Source organism: Pungitius pungitius, chromosome 2 (genome assembly GCF_949316345.1).
Source record: "Pungitius pungitius chromosome 2, fPunPun2.1, whole genome shotgun sequence".
Classification (NCBI taxonomy): Eukaryota; Metazoa; Chordata; class Actinopteri; order Perciformes; family Gasterosteidae; genus Pungitius; species Pungitius pungitius.
The window spans coordinates 31852908-31866759 of NC_084901.1; the positions used below are offsets into that span (position 1 = coordinate 31852908).

At 41.9% G+C, this 13852-nt stretch overlaps 1 protein-coding gene across 7 annotated transcripts; it reads right to left on the minus strand.

Annotated features, from left to right (window-relative positions):
* Positions 1-31: 31 nt before the first annotated feature.
* tnip1 (TNFAIP3 interacting protein 1) lies at positions 32-13115 on the minus strand. 7 transcript variants are annotated; one of them, XM_037460453.2, is made up of 18 exons: positions 13090-13115; positions 9382-9564; positions 8710-8874; positions 8500-8585; positions 8248-8304; positions 7476-7679; positions 6658-6752; positions 6054-6219; positions 5776-5868; positions 5579-5644; positions 4290-4421; positions 4052-4180; positions 3827-3961; positions 3155-3280; positions 2965-3048; positions 2265-2480; positions 1913-1997; positions 32-1676 (listed from the first exon to the last, which is right to left on the minus strand). In XM_037460453.2, exons 2-18 carry the CDS (start codon positions 9527-9529, stop codon positions 1561-1563), a joined length of 2103 nt encoding a protein of 700 aa, XP_037316350.2. In that variant the 5' UTR covers positions 9530-9564; positions 13090-13115; the 3' UTR covers positions 32-1560. The 7 variants fall into 7 exon arrangements, with proteins under 7 accessions (XP_037316350.2, XP_037316351.2, XP_037316352.2 ...); XM_037460454.2 differs by lacking the exon at positions 13090-13115 and adding an exon at positions 10582-10696 and having other exon boundaries at positions 8731-8874; XM_037460455.2 differs by lacking the exon at positions 13090-13115 and adding an exon at positions 10582-10696 and having other exon boundaries at positions 2265-2390.
* Positions 13116-13852: the final 737 nt, after the last annotated feature.

Below are 13852 nucleotides of genomic sequence, written 5' to 3' on the forward strand. Positions count from 1 at the left end.
GGACACCAATAAGCAAGGTAAGATGCTAGAAGACATTTAGAATAGATTTATTAAGCCAGTCAAATACAAAAAGTCTCACATGTGCTTTTGCCTATAGCAAAAAAGAAAACGGGCTTTAAACCAAGAAAATACAACTGCCAGTAATTACAGCATACCTTTCAAAGTGCAATTTGGCTAATTTCTCACTTCTGCTCTCAACCGTCAGGACTCTGTTCCCTGAAAGTCAACTTGTTAGATACAATGGTTTCTAATTCTTTAGCACACATTTTAAAGCCCTTTACTATCTTAGTGGGTGAACACCGATTGGATCTTCCCTTTTGAAATGGTGACACGCGTCCAGCTGAGGGATGGATCCTGTGTCATCGGGGGCACTTGACTTTGTGTCACAACACAGCTCACCGGTCGTTGGAGTGAACCGAGAGCCGAGTCAGACATCCGGGCAGAGGGTTTCTCCCGAGGAGCACCTGTATTGCTTTAACATAGGATCCAGTCCCCCCCCCCCCTCACCCCTCCCCCAGAGTACTGGTGAAACTCTTCCTCAAGCAACAGAGTAGACTATCGTTGCTTGAGGAACATTTCAATGTTTTCAGTACCAGATGCACGGATTGCAACCCAAGGAACGACCTCACCATCGCTATTGCCCAAAGGTCTTGTAGATATCCAAGTATTGGATGTTGGGGCCAAACTGTGGTACAGGATGCAGTAAGATGAGAATGAGACTCGGAATTAGTGGTCAAATCAATTGTGGTCAAGTCGTAGTAAGTGTTGTGTTTAATGAGATTAGGTCCATCATCATGGGGGAAAAAAGGCTGTGTATGTACTCTGCATTGTGTATTGTGTCTGATACAAACATACAATGTCAATAGCTACAATATATTTGGATTACACGAACATAGAAAGAACAGCATTACTCAAAGACAATGATTTACACTTAGTCAATGCAACTATCAAGGTTATAAATAAATTATCAATCACAATTATGTTTTGGTATGATGGCATCGAAATGCATTTCCCCCAAATTTTTGTATTTCAAAAACCACTTTTGAACAGTTACACATGGGATCTCTCTAATATCAATGGTACTGAAGAAATCCTCATAAATCAATCAAACATTCACATTGTAAATTCTATGACTCAATGTACCTAAATAATCATTCATTGTTGGAATGAGTATATGTTGCCTAATTCATATTGGGAAATGGCTTCCTGTAACCCTACAAGTAACAAGCCAGGTGTCGGGTTGTTATCGATTTGCAGAGATGCAAGCACATAGGTATATTTTCTGGAAAAAATGAACAATGGAAATTATTCCAACCTATTTAATAAATGACTTCAGTTCCTAATAAGAAGAAAGTAAACCCAACTAAATATTTAAATGTATATATTTAGAATAACGAAGTGTTTCACAAATAGCCTTATAAAACGCAAGTATAAACAACATTACAATAGGATATCTACAGTTCAGTAGGAAAATTATAGATCAAATCACACCTTGTCAACTCAAAAACATACTGATTTCATGCTACTACCCAGACTCCATTTGGTGGGTGCGGTGATGCTTTAGTGCTTTCCAGGGTCAATGTTCTGTCGCTCCCTTTTCCCAAATCCCGCTGCTGCGGCCGCGGCAGCTGCTGCGGCTGCGGCAGCGGTTGCTGCGGCTGTTGTTGCGGTCTGATCTACACACGCATTTAAGAAAAAAGAATGCGTTATCTTCACAGTCAGACTTTCCTGCTATAGACTTTCCGTTTGTAATGAAATTGTGAACATTCAACGTTGATTTGTCGAAAAGGTTAAAAAAAAAAAAAAAAAAGGTAGGCAATGCTCTTTTTTTGTCAATTCAATGGCATTTGGTTGACAATAAAGAGACAGAGTACCACCGGATAAATCCTTTCTGCAACGGTATTGTACATACCTGCATTCTCTGGGGGTGGTCTCGAGCTCTCTCCTACTGCTCTGGTGCCTCTCGGCTGCGGGAATGACGACTGCCAAGGAAAACCCTGAGCAAAGAGGAAGCAACACCGTAGTTACCTTCAGAGACCCATTGATCACATCCAGCAGCCCTCACGTCTTTGCCGTAGCCTAACAAAAGGTTGTTGAGTGCAAGCGTGGCTTGGTGGAGCTACAGTCAAGACCTAATTACAACTGCTTGTTTCCCCTCCATGAAAGATAAGGGAAGCGGAAGCGAGAGAGAGAGAAGAGGGCCCCCGTTTGCTCACAGAACCAGAGTCACCCCAGAGACAGGAGGGGCCTTAGAGGACCCTTACCGCGGCAACGGGCTGGAAGTCTCGTACTGGGGGCGGCGCTGCGGCGGCTGCGGCTGTGGCGCCTGCTGCATTGGGCATCCGGGGAGGGAAGTGTATGGGCCAGCCCTCGGGGCCCTGCGGTCCCACCTGCACAAAGGGACCACAGTAGGGGGGGCTCAGCGGGCCGTTCACTGAGCCTGACGTGGGGTCTGAGGTACGTCTTTTCTGCTGCTGCCCCTACGAGGGATCACAAGTACACACGTGATCCCCAATCAGTGCCCGGCCACTACCCTCCGGCGAGCGCAGTGGGCCCGTCATGGCACGGGCCGGCGCTGACCTTTAACCCTACGGCCCCTGCCTCCCACTGAGCCGGGTGAATGGTCCCCCTGCTGATCCTCCCCCATTGCACCAAAAAAAGACAACCCGGCTTGAGTGAGGCTCTTGTCCTGGCGTCATTTGGGCCGTGTGAACCTACTACACTCAGCATCTACATGACAGTATTCTGTCACAAGAGGGCGCTCGTCAGCAAGGTCTGCTCCAAGTCACATCCGACTGCGTGATGCGTCCCGCAGCTTTGTAGAGCCACTTTCAATGAAGGTCTGGCCCAGTGAACTTGAGAGCACACCCAAAAAACCTCTCCAGGCTGACGGCAAGGCTTCATTTAAAAAATGTCAGCTAGTCTGCGACACTACCAGGCTCAGACCTGAGCAGCAGCCAGTACCTGTTTGTGATGCTGCATCTGCAGTCTCTCCAGCTTACATCGCTCCGTACGTTCTCTCTGACACTCATTCTGTGCCTGGTGAAGCTGAACCACAAACCAAATTGCACGTTAGAGAGTAGTTACCATTTTACCATTTTGCTTAAGCATTCCTCATCATACCACATATGGGAGGAGAAAAGGCACAGCTTACCTGATTGGTCAAATTAGTAATCTGACCCTGAAGTCTCTCAACCTGCCGCCTCAAGTCCTCCTTTTCCTCATTCATTCGCTCTCTGTCACTCCTCTCTTTTCTGAAGTCTTCTTCAAAGATCTTCACCTGTAGTAGAAAACAACCACTCAATTCAGCTGAGGAAATGCATGGGCAATTGCAAACAAACTGAACGTCTTTTTTTTTACTCCCAGATACAGATTCATCGCACCGTTTAAAAATATTCCTCAGTTTCTCGCCAAAAAGGTATAACAAGATTGCATTTGAAAACATTATAATAAATTACCCCCCCCCCCACAAGCACCAATTGCCATAGCCTGGGGGAAATCATAATCTATTTCAGTGTTGTTTCCCGTTAGCGGCTAGTCAGCTCTGTTATTTAGCCGAGCAGGACTGTGGTGCCTCCCCTCTGCTTGCAACTTATGCTAACTAGCTTTCCTCCGGATGAATTCAACATTGACTTGTTGTTCACAGCGCATCATTATCAAGAGAAAACTAGGGTAGTATCCTTTGCAAATGGGTTGTTGTTATTGGTCCGGTGTAGCAAAAATCAGCTCAATTGAACTCAGAACTAAATGCAAGATGAATCCATAGACTTTGAGGTTGCATCACAGCCCTTGTGTGCCTGTATGTACGTTTGGTTGCATGTCTGACCTGTTCCTTTAGTACAGCAATTTGAGTGAGCAGTTCCTGTTTCTTCAGGTGATTGGCTGCATCGGCAAAATTACTCTGACCAGGTGGTTGTTGCGATGATGAAGGGGTGTGCAGGTTTAAGGCCTCCTCTAAAGCCTGAAATCAGACAAACAAGTTTGACTCAGAAGCAGCGCTTTGTGTGGAAGAGTCGCTCGCAGAAGCAGAAGAGAGGCCGAGTACACTCACCCTGTTGAGGCGTTGGATCTCCTTCTCCTGGTACTCCCTCTGTTTGCTGAGGGGCAGCAGCTGATCCTGCAGGTAGCGAATCTTCTGCTTCAACTCTGTGGTTTCAGAGTTCAGGCACTCCTTCTCTCCCTGAAATACACACACACCGAAAAAAGAACCAATGTTGTCATTCATCCTAACTTCTCCTGTGGCCTGGTTTGGACAGTCTCACGTGAGCTTTGTGACGTTGTGCCCTCACCTGTACATTTTCAATCTTGGACTTAGCCAGCAGCAGCTTCTTGTCATAGTCGCGCTGCCTCTGCTCTCGCTCTGCCTCCAGCTCAAGCACAGTTTTCTGGGACTCAGCCAGCCGTTGTCTGAGGTCTGTGATCTGAGTGACAACGTCAACCAATTTTTTTTATCCACCAATCAAAAGCTATCAAATGTCATTCAGTTGTTACAGCTCTGTGGTAAAGCTAAACATCTGTTGTTGCACAAGTTGGGGTGCGTCGTCAGAAATGTATGTTTTGAAATAATGAGCTAAACCACAGTGACGAGGACACATCTGCAAGCACATGCTGTTCTGTTTTTTTAATTAAAATAAACAGATCTTGTGACGCAAATGAATATATATCTAGGGTTGTGCGGTCTAAACCCAAGGCTGCATGGTGTCGCAGTGTGAACAAAGTTTCAACGTAGGTTTGTTCCTGATTGTGGGTGAGCATATGCGTAGGTGTGTGAGTACGAGTGTGAGAGTGTGTACATTTGTGTGTCTCTGCTGCCCTCTGACTGCACCACGAGAGGAAGTCAGCGGGTACCAGAGAGGTGAGGGGAATTCTGACTGAAGTGTGACAGGCCGTGCGGTAAGCATGCTCAGATAGCGAGCTGCTGCAAGATTGCACCTTTCCACTGGACAAGCATAAAAACACACACTGCTGCTTCACTACCAACTGATGCGCGCAAAACGTCAGAGTCCTCTTGTTCCTTTAAGATATTTCCGGATTACAAGATCCCTGCCATCTGTCATTTCAAAAGCGTATCAACTTTAATGGTCATGGAAAAACTGTTATTATTATTCCAGTGGCGTAATGCAAAACGTGCTGAGAAGGGTTCATTTTGAATCTTAAGGAACATACATATGGCTCCAAACGCCATTCAAAGGACCAACATTTATTTTCAATGACGAGTTTTATGAGAAAATGCTGGAAATATACGTAAGTTACGAAATAAACATCTCTGTGCATTCTTAACCCATTTTTAAATGTTTCGCATTGAATCGAAAAAACAGCTGAGGTGGTCTTTAGAATACCCTTAAATTATGACAAAAAACAGTCTAGAATAATTTTGGACTGTATTGAAGAGGTATTGTTATTTTTAAATGTACAAAATGTGTCTAAAGTAGATTTGAAATAACAAAAATTGAAATGTTTGTAATTGGAATTCAGAGAGAATGAGATATTTAGTCTCCTTCCTCAGCTCTATATCAGTCGAGGACACAGCGATGTCTTCCCACACCAATTTACAACAGCTGTTAAGTCATTACCGTACTTTCTGTTCAAACTGTGACTTCATGGAGTTCCACTGAATGTCCCACTGCTTGTTCACCTCCAGTACCTGCAAGCAGCACAAGAAAGTGAAACAAATGACACTGAACACATAGGAAACAAATTACACTTAGACTTTCCCCAATGGCAAAAGTGGACAAGCAGTTCAAGCAAAAAAAAAAAAAAAAAAAAAAGACTCACATCCTTTCTTTGCTTCTCCAAAAGCTTGATCTTCTTTTCATACACCTCAACATCACATGGTTTAGTTGGGGTTTTCTCTGCGGCTTTTCCACTCTGGGGTGCACACAAAAGTTTTCTTAATCCACAACATTCCTCCATAACTCGAGGCCAAACGCATTGGGTATATAAGTGGAGGATAATAAGGGGAGAATTTTGATGTCACAAGTAAATTGAAAAAACCTTTAATGGCACACAATTCATGGATTTTTGTTATATGAGGATACTTTAATCTGATCTACCTTCTGCGGTGTGGTGGCCTCCATCTTGGGTCTGACAGCAGCAGATTCCTCCTTCGTCGGCTCCTCTTTGGCCTCTGGAGCTTCGGTGTCAGATGACGCGGTTGCTGCTGCTGCTGCTGCTGCTGCTGCTCCCGTAACAAGCTCCTTGAGTTTTTGATTCTCATGCCTGGAACGGCAAGAAAATGAAAATGATAGTCCGTGTGAGCAAGGTCCTTTCCCAGAGTTTAGTTTTTGCACAGCTTGACGATGTCCTTTGGGAAGAACCTACGATACTATCTGAGAGCGATGTTGCCAACAAAAAGCAGTGAAATGATCCCAAAGTGAAAGTATGGAAAAAAATTCAACATCCAAAACATAGTGAAAACTCTTGGTTGTGGTCATTCAAACTTTATCAGGGGACTTAGTCACACTACATTCAAAAAAACATGTCTCACAGTAAAAAAAGAAGAAAGACCAAAAGGGAAGCAAATTGTGCAAATAATTTGACGGGAATATACTGCAGATCTCACAATTTGTTCTTTCACCTAACTAACAATACAGTTTGTGGTCCAGCAGAAGCATCACAAAGACCAGTGAAATCTAAAAGAGGAAGAAAAAAAATTACCTCAGGAGTTCCAAGTCCTGATTCCTGATATGATGATCCTCTTCCATTTTCTTTCTAAGCTCATTGTTCTCCTGTCGGAGCTGCTCACAGAGAGTCTAGAAAACCAAGAATGACAGCATCTGGCACTGGTCTGAATGATGAAATCAACATTTGCCTTTAAGATCTTCAGGAAGACACTGAGCAGGAAGCAGCCTCCTTTGATACAAAAGGTACAAAGGGCACTGCAAATTCTGCATTAATTTTGTACTTTTTGTAAAAAGAAAAATGAATTGTGTATTGTGGTTCATAAGTAGTGATGCACTTCTACTGCCTACTCTTTGTGTTATAATTTATGTTGTATAGGCCACATTGAACATTCCCTTCATTGCAAAGCCCTTTTGTCACATTGTTTAGAAATGTGTAACACCAATCAAGTTAGAACAGTTAGAACAACAATGTGTTCATGTAAGAAAAGTGTTTTGCTATGTAGTAGTAGCAGCATTTGAAGTTGTTCAAGTAAATGTAATGCACAGCAATTTCAAACCCACGCGATACGACTCCAAAACCACCGTTGAGTGGGGAAATAAATGATGTATAGCACTACATAAAAATATATATATATATATATATATATTTGTCCTACGTTCTGCAAATACAATTTTAATAAATTCTTCAAATAAAAGAAAAAAAAGAACAGCTCTTAGATCTCAGGTCATTTTGCAAAATGCAGAGAAAAGCACATTATTTAAATCTTCGTATAATCAGATCCATAAATCTGGCATGTCATTACAGTGATTGTGTAGCATTTATGTGAATCAGGCAGTCAACATGTTACATACCTGTAGGAGGGAAGTCCGCTGTTCATTTTTTTGGACCTTAGAGGAAAGGTGGTGAAACTCTACAGCCATTCGACCAAGGTGAGCCAACAGCTGGTTCGGGTTGGACTCCTCTGCAAAAATGCTGAAGGAGCTCTCTAGTCTCTTCAGCTGGCTGGCTAGCTCGAGGTTCTCCTGAGGCAGGACGGTGATTGCCACCGACCGGGCCTGGAGATGTCAAGAAAGGTGAACAGTCAGTCAGGCCTCCCTCTCGGGCTGACTCATCGCACAATGTATTCCAACCAGCACAAGGCTGTGCTACTATCTATGAAAAGTATAAGCTAAGCTAATTCATCTGAGAAGACAAACCAGTTTTTCCTGTTTGATTTAAGCATAATTCTCCCAGAATAGAGTTGCCTGCGGTAATACTTTTGTAATAGGCTAGCCATAACACTAAATATAGATATATTTTATGGCATAGGGTAGAGGATGCAGTGTGGGAATGAATCAGGGGTGTAATTCTATTCAGTAATAATCCTGGACTTTCCCCCGACTGACTCAGGCTGGAGCTACCAGTATTGAGTTGGCTGGTGAGTCACCTCAACAAGGATATGTTCCCAATATGAGGCAATGGCTATAAAAAAAGGAAAGATTAGCTCAATTAAATTCCACAAAATGATTACTTTGGCACCAGGAGCATTGGGATATTCTAAACACAAAGTTTGATCAAATAATGCATTTTTTTCTTTTGAATTGCTGTGGTTGAATTTTGTGTCACAAAAGGTCTAGTACGTACAGTGAAGGCGTCTGAACTCTTCCCATCTACATTCACAACCTCAAACTCCGAGGCCTCCTGTAAAAACAGAAAAGAAAGTAGCACATTTGTACAAGGCGCAGTGACTTTAACTGCATCAATAAACTTGTAAGAATGAAATAAACACCCCCAGTGCTGCGAGATATGCACGTCTCTAAGGTCATTTTCAGTTTTACAATCATCAGTTGTTTCTGTTGGGATCAACCGCTCTCCCTCACAGAACAAATGACTTACATTGGGCTTCTCAGGCTGAAGAGTCTTCCCTAAACAGCTTGTTTGCTCCTCCTTCTGCTCTGCAGCAGGGTGTAAACAGTGTTTACCTGAAGCAACAACAAAACCAAGGTTGGGTTTCAGTTAAGTGGCGCAGCGTTCCCTTTGATTAAAACACTGTTCAGAGGGATTATGCACAAATATATCTAGTTAATAAAGTAAATGAATAATTACCATCAATAATGTGAGGCCTACTTTGTTTCTCAATATGAATGGGTCCTCCCATACACAGACTGGCTGCGAAGCTGGAGGACTTGAGTGCCTCGTTGTCTCTCACGAGTTCCTCCACTCGCTGCCGCAGCCTCAATGCCTCGGATTGAGACTCTTCCAGTAAATCACCTGTAAGTTTCAAAAAGATCTTATCTATGTCCATCAGCAGTGTACAACAACATCTAACATCTTTTTTTTTTCTCTTTTTAAACAAACACGGCCAAGACCAGATACATCGAGTAGAATACGATACGAGTTGTGACAAACTATGCGCAGGGAGCACACCTTTGGTGAGTCACAAACGCACCTGTCACCCCGTTCGCATCGCGTGCAAGGATTCCAACAAACTAGGCATGAAGATTGTCCAGCTTTACTACATTCCACCTCATTTGCAAAACTAGAGTTTCCCTTCTGCATTTATATATTTTGAGAGATTAGTAAGTAACATACTCGAAAATGATTTACACCAATGAATTGGTGGGCTAGTAGAAAAACATAAGTCATTTATTGACCATGATCTTTTTACACATGCGTGTGATGTACACACGCATGTGTAAAAGAGCAACAAAAAAAAACAGTTGGCATTAGCCCTCGATCGTCAGCTTTAAGGCAACCACGCTGTGTTTGGGAACCTACCTAAGCTCTTAAGTCCCTTCATTCGCTCCCTCAGTATGCTGTTCTCCGCCAGTAGCTGTCTATAGCTGCTTCCCCCTCCGGCCTCGTCCCTGGCCTTGACCTCACTCCCACCTGGATCATAGATGCGGTACGGTCCTTTCCCTTCCATCGCCGTTGCTCACTTCCTAAACATGGTTCTCTGAACTGTAAAAAGAAGAGAAGAACACCTATTTTCAGTTAAGAGTATATAGAGTACCAGATACTACTCGGTTGAAGACTTTATGATGATTTATAATAATGATAATGATTGTGGGAGTCGTGGTTTACAGCAAACGAAGCTGCTGGACTGAGTAGTAACCAGGTGTAGTAACCATATGCAATGGGAAGTATTTTAGGTACGGCACGAGAGCAACCAACATCCAATGTTAACACCCAACTGTTTGAGGAGGAAGGAAACGGTTGACCAGAAACATTAACTAAGTAGTACGAGGAAAAATAACGAAATGTACTTCTTGGTTCCCACTGTCCTACACTAAAAATAACTGAGCCACAACGTGTACTGTTTCAATATGACAAACCCAACAAATGGGTGCTTGTGTTACTTCGCAGATCGCAGATTAAATCCATGCCATCTACTCGGTCACGGTATACTGTACTTTAAGCTGCTAAAAACACTCATTTTCTGACTTTATCATTCATAGCAAGTGCTATCCATCGGTGAGGCACAGCGAAGGAAATGACGTTCAGCGGACAGCTTTGAGGAGACAGCAGGACCACCATCACCATAGTTATACCAGAGGGAAACATATGGCAAGAACATGCTAACGTTTGACATGGCTAAATATGACAACTAGCGTTACATCGTTCACGTCCAAAGGAAAAGGGGACAAAAGCAGAGAAAAAACGTAACGCGTGTTCGGTGAATCCTGCACACAAACATCTAACCAATAACCAAGTGTCAAATTCAGCACAATCCAGCAAACGATTACTACATTGATTGGCTGAAGAAGGCTAATATTAGTTTTCGCTGTTGTCATGCAAATTGTTAGCAACATCCTCGTTAGCTCACGGCTAGCTAACACTAAATGACAGTGCGGGACAGGAAGCCACGAGCTCTTCTTTCTTACCCATTAAAATACTACTCATTGATGCAGTAAGTCAGATTAAAAGCGTTCCTAAGCGACAAACAAAAGAACAAAGAGGTGTCTTTTGTCCGGATACCTTTCAGTTCGCAGTGGCCTCTCGTCTCCCTAGCCCAGACATCTATTGCGGAAGTGGTCTACTGGTCTATGCTGTAACCCGGGAATTTCCACCTCGTTTGATGTAAACAACGACTGATTGACAGCCCGGCGGACCAATCATTGTACAGCATTCTGTCAGCGGGACACCAACAGTCACTGGCCTCGATGTAAACAGTGAAGGAAAATGCTTTACACTTACCGTATATATACATTTTACAACAATGAATCATAGTGGACTTTAAAATATGTTCATGAATGATAATACATCGAAAAAATGGCTTATATGACACAACTAGCCAGTTTACTTAATGTCTTAATGATTTGAATTAAACTGCTTATTATTCTTTTTTTTTCTTTTTCACCTACTGTAACGCACATTTTGTAGTCCAGGGACAAACCCACATTTTTCACAGAATTACTTTTTCCTCCATTGATAAATTTAGAGAAGGGGCTGGTGGGAGTTTCTGTTATTGCATCAGACACTTCCTCTGAATTTGGAAGCCAATAAGAACAGAACGATTATGGAAGTAATGCATAACAAACAGCAATACATTTAGTATTTATATAAGATAAATAGTCAGTCAATCAATAATTCTATTATAAAAATAGTTGTTGTTCATTTGTCAGTCAAGCAACTGATCAATTGATGAAGGAATCCTTTAGGCTCTGGCTGTGTTTTGTTACATTTTTTCACACAAAATAAAACGTGTGTCCAAACGTTTGACTCGTACTGCATATTTTATATGGTTAGTCCTATGTTAAGAGAGGTTTGTTGAGGATCACTGTGCAACAGCTCTTGGCTTATCAAACAACGCTTGACTGATCAAAAATGAACTATTTAGAGCAATAGTGACATCTTGTGGGATTAAGTAAAAAAGTAATCACGTCATGTGTTTCCTTGAAAGTTATCATTCTTAGTAAAAAAGATAATTCTTTGGTTAACTGGGAGCACAAACTCCTTCTGATGCATTCCATTTTATGACTATTTACAATGAGACTGTTTCATGCAACGGTACTTTAATCACAACCAGATATTGATAGTTTCGAAGACTCTGTAGTATGTGAAAATGTTTGAATTAATCATCAAAAAGCATAAGACTCACAAGTAAAACATACTGCTGCATGACCACACAGATAGTTTAGACAACATCCTTTATATAATTTTTTATTTTAAAAGATCAGCTTCGGTGGTCCTGTGCTGTGCTAACACGGAAACATCTAATTTCCAAATTGTGTTGGACTATATATGAAATGTTTCATGAGAAATGTATCTAAATTCATCAAAATCAAACCCTAGTTTGTCTATTTATTTTCCAAGACAAAAAATGTTATATGGCGTTATGCTGTAATAGAGAAAGCAGTTTAGCGATAGTTAGCCTATATAAAATAGTGCCTTATAATGCAGTCTAAACGTTCGTTTCAATTCAATTGCAGAGTTGCTTCAAAACAACACCAATTATTAAACCACAGATAATATTATTTTTAACCATATGGTATGTGGGCCGGCCTTGACCAGAAAACCCAGTTCAAAAGTGTCACTGGGTTCCAAGAAAAATCTGTCAGCTGGCTAAAGAAAACAAAAAGAAAGAGGCAGAACAAACACCTCAAACTGTGTGCCGCATAACACTGTCCTTGCTACTTAATAAAGGGTGGTGCATTAAAACAAAAGCCAGAGGACAAAGGAAATGCCCCCAGTCATCCTGGTACATTTTGTTTTATACTCCCACCTACTTTGTAAATACAGTATGTTAAAGCATTTTTCCTAATTGCACACATAAAAGAAGAGTGAGCGGATTACATGTAGAAAAGGGTAAACATCACATTGAAGCCTATAGTACACAGCATGCACCCCACCCTGCTGAGACGCAAGTACAGTCCAGTTCCCCTCCTCAGCTGATGTCATTTTTTCTGTGGTGCTTAATACAAAATGTCCTTCTGTAAGCTGACAAGTCATCTCAAAGCCTCAGTACAAGGGCATCTTAGCTGAAGTCTCTATCAATATGCAAAAAATGTGGAGCACGTAGCACTGGGACCAAATAGGCTTCAATGTTAACTCCAACAGGCTCTTCATGTCTAGTTTCATTAAAAATTGTAGCTATGACCAAGAAACCGGTTGATCAGTGCATACGCAAAGGTATTGTTGTTTAAAAATGGGTTTGACCTCAATATTTGTCTTAAAATAAAATACAAAATCATATCTACCAACGAAGTATTTGCCTTTAAGCAAGTACCCCATATGGCAATGAATGAAAGAGTTCTCATCATTTCTCTCTGGTTCATAGTTCAGATATTAATCTTACATTTAGTTACATTTGCCTCTGATGTAATGTCAAAACACAGAACAACGCCTTTTGCAGTGACAACAAAGAAGTTATTCAACTGAATCAAATCTTAAAACTAGACAAGATGATGGCACAAAATACTGCTCGTGTATCTAATATGCTATATTCTATACACCTCAAATGGGAAAAACAAATAAACAACTCACCCACACATTCAGCTTGTGTCGGAGTGAGGCACTTTTTAAGGAAACTGGTGAACGAGGGGGGTGGGGGGGAGCAATCAATGTGAGAGTTGGGGAATTCCCATAAAATGGCCTGATACTGTACGCTGAGCCTGAATACAACCTGGTGTTTGTCCCACTTGGCCTGCCTAAACTGAGTAACACCACAACATGAAGAAAAAAAAATGAATATGTTAATCCTCCACAGCAGATTGCAGCATGCACAAAGCGCTGTGCACATTGATGCATCTCAACACAAACATATAGAGAGCGGCATTCTCGATGACCTCAAAAGTGCACTAACTTGTCTATACAGTACAATGAATGCAGCTCAGTAAGTGGCTTGTTTCTTGATGGCCACATTGTGATGTTGTTCTAAGCACAAAGACTGCAGATAATAAAATTCAAAGGCTGACGCAACACCCAGAGTTCTCTCTGAGGAGGCCACCGCTTTGAAATACGTGAACTTTAATCTATTTCATGCAAGCTGCTCGGAAGCACCACAGCCCAAACCTCCCCAGAGTGTCAAAAGAGTACTTCAAAATGGTACATTTTGACATTGGATGCATGTTAATAATGTTTCTGAAGTTATTTCTTAACCTCTTACAAATACCATCAAATGGAGAAATTTCATGTTGGTTGTGCCATTCAAACCAGAGAGCGACTGACTGCTGCACAGTCTATTTGTTGCCTTGGATTTGGCGAACTGCAGGGGATTTCCTCGCTACACAGGTCTTTTTTCTTCTTT

What these genes read in the sequence shown, in the direction of transcription:
- tnip1 (XM_037460453.2), bottom strand. Translation starts at nt 9,529, where the DNA reads ATGGAAGGGAAAGGACCGTACCGCATCTATGATCCAGGTGGGAGTGAG. An exon ending in AGAGTTCAGACGCCTTCACT is followed by an intron (nt 7,680 to 8,247) that starts GTACGTACTAGA and finishes TGACATCTCCAG; the next exon opens with GCCCGGTCGGTGGCAATCAC. An exon ending in AGTCACAGTTTGAACAGAAA is followed by an intron (nt 4,422 to 5,578) that starts GTACGGTAATGA and finishes GTTGTCACTCAG; the next exon opens with ATCACAGACCTCAGACAACG.